This window comes from Nicotiana attenuata, unplaced genomic scaffold (assembly GCF_001879085.1).
Source record: "Nicotiana attenuata strain UT unplaced genomic scaffold, NIATTr2, whole genome shotgun sequence".
NCBI lineage: Eukaryota > Viridiplantae > Streptophyta > Magnoliopsida > Solanales > Solanaceae > Nicotiana > Nicotiana attenuata.
This window is the reverse complement of record NW_017677795.1, coordinates 1-8,513: the sequence shown is the minus strand read 5'-3', so window position 1 is coordinate 8,513 and position 8,513 is coordinate 1. Positions and strand designations below refer to the sequence as shown.

General features: G+C 37.7%; 1 protein-coding gene across 1 annotated transcript; it reads right to left on the bottom strand.

Moving 5' to 3' along the window:
* Positions 1-7,086: 7,086 nt before the first annotated feature.
* LOC109221487 (UTP--glucose-1-phosphate uridylyltransferase-like) lies at positions 7,087-8,310 on the bottom strand (the record flags this gene model as incomplete). The annotated part of the gene is made up of 5 exons (XM_019385965.1): positions 7,087-7,337; positions 7,659-7,734; positions 7,834-7,908; positions 8,055-8,155; positions 8,252-8,310. Coding segments are annotated over 5 exons (518 nt in total), but the record flags the coding sequence as incomplete, so codon positions are not given.
* Between the last annotated feature and the right edge of the window lie 203 nt (positions 8,311-8,513).

Here is an 8,513-nt window from a genome sequence, read left to right as displayed (position 1 = left end):
TGGGATTTAAACGAGTTCAGGAGATAAAGGGGTAGTGTAAACTTAAGGAAACAGTCGATGAAACACATCTAGAAAGAATCCAGACAAAGTCCGATAAAGGCAAATAAAGGACTAAAACTCAGTAGGAAAAACACAGTAAAGGAACACATAAGATAGGCATGTGAGAGCATGATATTGAAACCAGTAGGAGGCAGAACGGAGCACAACAGAAAAAATTCATAATACAGCAAATATAAGAACATACGAAAAAGCATGCGAGTCAGAAAAGAGCAAATAAGAACATAGCAGGGATCGATTCACACCACGAAAAGAAGAAGAAGAGTCAGGAACATTTTTAAGAACCTTTTCCAGAAACCCTAATCGCAAAGAAGTAACTTTTGCAAGAAAATCGGAGAAAATGTTTAAGAAACTTAAGCAATAGTGCAAACATATAACAGATCTAAACAAAATAATCGGAGAGAACCTCGATAGTTAGGGTTTCATATGAACCCCAGAATGAGAAAGGCTTTGAAAATGTCCGATCTAAGTCGGATGAGGTCAGAATCAGGCTCAGAAGACCAAGAGCCACCGGAGCAAGGCCGGAGATGGCCGGAATCCTCGAATCGGTGAAGGTCTGAGTGAAGACCCTCGAGGTCTGGCCTCAAACCTTCGAGCAACAGGCATGTAGGATCCGTAGGAGGTGAGTATAGGATGTCCATGGCCTGAGGAGCCATGGACTCTGGTGAAAACACGGTGGAACAAGGTAGGGGGAGGCTAGGGTTCTGAAGAACCTTGAGAGAGTTTGAGAGAATTTGGGATCCAAGGGCAGCTGAAGGGTGGAAATGAGGGGGATTAAGGTAGGTCATTAGGTTTAATTATGGAAGGGTGGGTTATGGCCGTTGATCTTGAATGATCAACGATCCAGATTTGAGAGGGTAAGTGGGAATCGGATAGGGTCATTTCGGTTGGGTTATGGGTTGAGTCAGGTTAAAAATGGGCCTGTCCGGTTGGGGTTAGGATTGGGCCAAATGATGGTTAAAATTGAAATGCAAAAGGGGCTATAATTGAAATAGATGAGGCTAAATGTTAAACAACCATTTCTTCCCTTTTTATTGTATAAAAAATAATGAAAATGCTCTTAAAAGAAAATTAAAAGCACTGAACCAATTAATAATACATAAATATTAATTAAAAAATGCTGGAACTACTTTTGCAATTATAAAATACTATTAATCGAAAATAGGCTATAATTGCAATTATAGCAATTTAGCTTTAAAGTACCAAATAAATTTGTAAAAAATATGCAAAAAAATCACTTTAATTATATTGTGATGTAAACATGAGGATGGAAATAAATTACTCGCCAAAATGATAGTTTTGGGAATAATTATTGGATTTTGTACTGTTAAAATAAATAATAAAAATAATTTTTAAGAGCTTTAAAAATTAGAAAAAATGTCAAAAATTCTTGGGCAAACTTATATATGCATGTACATGCTATTTTGAGTATAAAAATAGATAGGGACAAATTGGGTATCAACAGTATCAGAGCTAAGGTACTGTCTAAATATGCTCTGTGGTTACAGCACAGTCTGATTTCCACATCAGAAAAGATTTATCTTGGTAACTGAGTCAAGGTTTTGTCTGAGTATGCTCTGTGGTTGCAGCTTAGTCTGATCTTCCATTTCAGAAAGGAAATAATATTGATTTGTGTCGTCATCTTTTAAATAATATTTGTGTCAAAGATGGGAGACAATAAACAAGAAGATTCTACATCAAGTGTCAACAATACGTCATCATTGGCATCTTCGCTTATGACAAGAATTGTGTCAAATGCGTGCGGTAGAAATTTTTGACGGGTCCGGACATTTTGGGATGTGGAAAGGCGAGGTTCTAGATGTCCTTTTTTAACAAGGGCTAGATCTTGCTATTGAAGAAAAGAGACCAGATGTTATTGGAGAAGAAGATTGGAGAATTATCAACCGTGTTGCTTGCGGTACCATTCGATCCTACCTTGCTAGAGAGCAGAAATATCCATACACAAAGGAAACTTCTGCAAGTAAATTATGGAAAGCACTGAGGATAAATTTTTGAAGAAAAACAGTCAAAATAAATTGTACATGAAGAAGAGACTGTTTCACTTCACCTATGTTCCTGGTACCACGATGAATGAACATATCACCAGTTTCAATAAGTTGGTCACAGATTTGCAAAATATGGATACAACTTTTGATGATGGTGACTTGGCCTTGATGTTGTTGGCGTCACTTCCTGATGAGTACGAGCACCTTGAAACTACTCTACTCCATGGAAATGATGAAGTTTCTCTTAGAGAAGTTTGTTCGGCTTTGTACAACTATGAACAAAGAAAGGGAGAAAAACAGAAGGGCGGAGAAGGAGAAGCACTGGTTGTGAGGGGTCATCCTCAAAATCAAATGAGGACAAAGAAGGGAAGATCCAAGTCAAGATCTAGACCCAGCAAAGATGAATGTGCCTTTTGTCGTGGAAGAAAGACTGTCCGAAGTTGAAGAATAAGGCCAAACATAACAATGGAAAGGCCATTATGGATTCAAATGTAGCTGATTGTGATGATTCCAGGCCATTATGGATTCAAATGTAGCTGATTGTGATGATTCAAACTTCTCATTAGTTACAATAGAGTCATCAACATCATCTGACATATGGTTGATGGACTCGGCTTGTAGCTATCATATGTGTCCCAACAGGGACTGGTTCGTTGAATTTCAAGAAGGAGAATATGGAGTCATCCACACAGCGGATAACAGCCCTCTTACCTCATATGGCATTGGTTCAATACGATTAAGGAACCATGATGGAATGATCAGAACATTAACAGATGTTCGATATGTACCGGATTTGAAGAAGAATCTCATCTCTGTGGGAGCCCTAGAATCAAAAGGGTTCAAAATCGTTGCAGAAAATGGAGTGATGAGAGTATGCTCTGGTGCACTAGTGGTAATGAAGGCTAATAGGAAATACAATAACATGTACCACTATCGTGGTAGTACAGTTATTAGAACAACGACAGTGACGTCCAGTGACGATAAAGAGGCATAAACAACCAGGCTATGGCACATGCGGTTGGGACATGCTGGAGGAAAATCCTTGAAAACTCTATCAGATCAAGGATTGTTAAAGGGAGTAAAGGCTTGCAGTTTGGAGTTTTGCGAGCATTGTGTCAAAGGGAAACAGACAAGGGTTAAATTTGGTACAGCAATCCATAATACTAAAGGCATTTTGGATTATGTACACTCTGATGTTTGGGGTCCTTCCAAAACACCTTCATTGGGTGGGAAGAACTATTTTGTAACCTTTGTTGATGATTTTTCCCGAAGAGTGTGGGTGTATACAATGAAGAGCAAAGATGAAGTGCTGGGAATTTTTCTCAAATGGAAGACGATGGTGGAGAATTAAATAGACAGGAGGATCAAGTGTATTCGCACAGACAATGGAGGTGAATACAAAATGATCATTTCAATAAGGTCTGTGAAAATGATGGCATCGTCCGACACTTCACTGTCAGACATACACCACAACAGAATGGAGTGGCAGAACGTATGAACCGGACCTTGCTGGAGAAGGTACGGTGTATGTTGTCCAATGCTGGCTTGGGCAAAGAATTTTGGGCTGAGGCAATTACATATGCATGCCACCTCATTAATCGTCTACCATCTGCTGCTATTGATGGCAAGACACCATTTGAAAAATGGTATGGAAAGCCTACTGTAGATTATGACTCTTTGCACGTGTTTGGCTCAACTGCATATTATCATGTGACAGAGTCAAAATTGGATCCAAGGGCAAAGAAGGCTAATTTTATGGGGATTACTTCTGGAGTCAAAGGATATCGCTTATGGTGTCCTATGACAAAGAAAGTAATATTCAGCAGGGATGTTACCTTCGATGAATCTGCTATGGTAAATAAGGTAACAAGTAAAGATACCAAACAAGATGATGGTGCTTCTAAGCAGGTGGAGTTTGAGGGAAAATTTATTTTTCCAATGAAGATTATCCTCTGGAAGGAGAGCCAGTAGAGGAGATTCCAACTCAGGAACCTCAACAACAACTTGAATCAATAGCAACCAGCAGGCCAAAAAGGACAATAACGAAACCTGTTCGTCTTATAGAGGCAGTTGCTTGTGCAACCTCAATTGTAGCTGATGATGTTCCTACCACTTATAAAGGCGCAGTCCAAAGTTCAGAAGAAGATAAGTGGAGGATTGCCATGAATGATGAAATACAGTCCCTTCATCAGAATCATACATGGAGATTGGCCAATCTCCCGAAGGGAAAGAAAGCAATTGGGTGCAAATGGGTATTTGCAAAGAAGGAAGGATTTCCTAACCAAGTAGATGTTCGCTACAAAGCAAGATTGGTGGCCAAAGGATATGCTCAAAAGGAGGGAATTGATTACAATGAAGTGTTTTCTCCAGTTGTAAAACATTCCTCCATTAGAATTATGTTGGCTTTGGTAGCACAGTTGGATTTGGAACTAGTTCAGATGGATGTAAAAACTGCGTTTTTACATGGAAACTTGGAGGAGGAAATCTACATGACTCAGCCAGAAGGATTCAAAGTTGCTGGAAAGCAAAATATGGTGTGCAAACTTGAAAAATCATTGTACGGATTGAAACAATCTTCTAGACAATGGTACAAGCGATTTGACAAGTTTATGTTGCAGCAGGGGTACAAAAGAAGCAAATACGATCATTGTGTGTATTTGCGCAAGCTTAAAGATGGTTCCTTTATATATCTTCTCCTATATGTTGATGATATGTTGATAGCTTCCAAGAATTTGGAAGAAATTGATAAGTTGAAGATTCAACTGAAGAAGGAGTTCGAGATGAAGGATCTGGGTGAGGCAAAGAAAATTCTTGGCATGGAGATAATAAGAGATAGATGTTCAAAGAAACTCTGTTTATCTCAGAAAGAATATTTGAAGAGAGTACTACAACGTTTTGGCATAGATGACAAGACTAAGCCAGTTAGTACTCCACTTGCTCCCCATTTTAAGCTAAGTACTACTATCTCGCCATTGGATGAAGCTGAACGAGAGTATATGTCAAAGGTACCGTACGCAAATGCTGTTGGTAGCTTGATGTATGCAATGGTCTGTACGAGACCTGACATTTCACAAGTTGTTGGAGTTATTAGCAGATATATGCATAATCCGGGAAGGGAGCATTGGCAAGCTGTGAAGTGGATTCTACGGTATATTCATAATACTGTAGATGTTCGGTTAGTTTTTGAGCAGGAAGACAATCAGTCTGTAGTTGGATATTGTGACTCAGATTTTGCGGGTGATCTGGACAAACGAAGATCAACTACTGGTTATGTGTTTACTTTTGCAAAGGCACCAGTTAGTTGGAAGTCTACTTTGCAGTCAACAGTTGCTTTGTCTACAATAGAGGCAAAGTACATGGCTATTACAGAAGCTGTGAAGGAGGCAATTTGGCTTCAAGGGTTGCTAAAGGAGCTTGGTATTGGAAACAAAAGTATCACAAGTTTTTGTGATAGTCAAAGTGCTATTCAATTAGCGAAGAACCAAGTTTATCATGCAAGGACGAAGCACATTGATGTTCGATATCATTTTGTACGAGAAATCATAGAAGAAGGTGGAGTCACAGTGAAGAAAATTCATACTACAGAGAATCCTGTTGATATGCTGACAAAAGTGGTGACTGCGGTCAAGTTTCAACATTGTTTGATTTGATCAACATTGTTGAACACTGAAAATTGAAGATGAAGACACAACCAAAATTTGTTATAGAGAGAAAATTGAAGATGTGGAATTTTTGCCAAGGTGGAGATTTGTTGAAAATGTCAAAAACAAATTTGTCCCACATCGGTGGGTAGAAGATTTTTGGTTGGGATTTTCCCTATAAAAGAAGGCCTAATATTTAGGATTTAAATACGTCTCTCATTTGCCTTCTTATCTGTTTAAGGCATTTGTATCTTCTCTCTTTAGTGTATTTCACTTGTATTTTTGGAGTGGAATAAAATATTGGTTGTGTCCGAGGAGTAGGCAAAGTTGGCTGAACCTTGTAAATTCTGGTGTTCCTTTTATTGTTGCTTTATTGTCTTATTTATTATTTAGTGGCTGCCATATTTTTTTGGTATAGTAGTTGTGACTCATTCACACTATATACATTTGGCTTCCGCAATATATATATGCTTGAATAGGGTTAGGTAGATATGGAAATTTTATATTAGTTCATTTCAATTTATCTCCAATTGAAGTGTAGTTAGTTTATTGATTTATAGCACATTATCAGGGATATAGAAGTTTTATATAATTGGATTTCAATTGGTCTCTAATTGAAGTGTAGGTTGATTGATTAATTGCACTAGGCGTATGCATAATTGCATATTATGCATTGAAACCCAACCATCTTACCCAGTCGACAAGTTTTGAGACGAAAATTATCTCTCAAGCCACTTACAATTGGAATAGAATAAAGAAAATCCAACAAAAGCCACTTAAAATTTGAATAGAATAAAAAGATCCCAGAAAATCATATAACGAAAACATCTGTTGATGTTACTTCAAACATATAGGAGATTTATCATATACTATTTTTTTTTAAGTGAAAAGTTAACAATAAGGTATCACAGCTCCAACAGTACGGACATTAGAAGAATATGGCTACAGAAATATGAAGAAACAAACTATATCGAGTTCCATAATGTATACAATGAAGATTTCTGTAGCAAACAATCAAAACTGTTCACTTATTTAAATTTAGAGGCAAAATTACATTCAGTACAAACAAAATGTACTTGCTGCAGACTCGCTAAATCTATTTAGCACCAGTAGCTCCTCTATATATCCTCAGGTCCATTGATATCCTGGAAATTGATGTAACGGCGTTAAATCTAAATCTGCTAGCTCCATTAGGAGTTTAGATGACTGTATTACCTTGTTTGCAATCACAGCACCATCTGGAATTTCTAGCAGCAACAGGAAAGTCAGAAGATGTAAGTCGCTATTAGATTCAGAAATTAACACAAACAAAAATAGGATAATATTGTCGTCAACATGGGAGCATAAGCGAAACAGAACAAATATTTGCTAATTACCTTAAGAGTAACTCCAGATCCAAACCATACATCACCCTAAGCTATCTAGATCAATGATGCTGGGAATAGACTTGAAACGACCTAAGAAGTTGGCCACCTAAGAAGACAAGATAGTAACTGCATTCAGCCAACAGCACTAATCTACTTGAGGAGTTGATGTTAACCTTGTTGAATTCAGGTCCCAACTCGATAGCTGGATTAGACCTGACCGGATTCCGGATAACATAGCCTTCATCAGTCAAGGTGTAAAGATCAGACTGCAAAGACAAAAAGATGAATGAGCACACTACATATCACTTGAGCTAATTGGATTGGATATTATCAGAAATCAACACAATCCCAGGTTGCAATTAAGCAGCAGATCTGAAGTTGCTTTCACCGGAAGGAAACGAGATCGAGGAACATTAACACCAATAGCCCGGTCTAAGAACTGGTGGAATAAAATGGTAATGAGTAATCTTGATCACCAAGAATACAAAAAATATCAAGACTTAATTGCAGCACCAGCAGCAGTTTCAAGTTGAAGAACCTTGACCCCGTCCACCTTGGACGCATGCTAAACAAGCAGAAACTGATACCTTAGGGTTGGGTATAATCTCCATCTTGAGTGCATCTGCTTCTACAAGTCTTTTAATATCATTCAGGTTCACCCACCTGCACAACAGTAAGGATTCAGTCAGCACATGATGCTTCATTGACAAGGAAGTGCCCAATATAAAGCTTAGAGTAGGCCATAAGACTATTCCGACTTACAAGTTGTTGGTGTTGAAAATTTTAAATTTTTCAATTCGTTGACCTGCATCAAGCAAGTGAAAGTTGAACATCAAACTACACAAGGATCACATACCAGAATAAATGAACATTTGCAACTTGACACTAGCTACATATATAACGGAGATGTAGATGGATATATACATTTCAATAATAGATTCTAGTCCAATTAGAGAACTGTATTATAAACCTAAGTCACTTGCCTTTTAATCACTATTACATATAAAGCAGCAAAAGGAAAAACGAGGAAGAAACAGAAGATACAACTCACATGATCATCAGGCACTTGTGCTATTTCCAAAAGCTGCAGCACCACACAAAAGACAAGTTTAATAAGCAATTTGTGCAAAAATAACACACAGATATGATGCAAAAGACATGCAAGCAGTGCCACAACTACCCTGAGTCTCTCAGGAAGCAAGAAAATTAAAATGAGTGCCAGCACATCTGAAGGACTTTCTATATGCAATTCAAAATGATTTGTTTTTAAAAGATCTCAGCTATATATGATTAGCTACAGGAGAAAATTGAAATAACTTTTTAATTATGATTGGAGGCAGCAAATTAAGTTAGTTTAATTAGATGTGTACTTATGGATACAGCTGAAATCACAAGACTAAAGACCAAATTCACCTTCTAAGTTCAACCTTAGATTCTTAGCA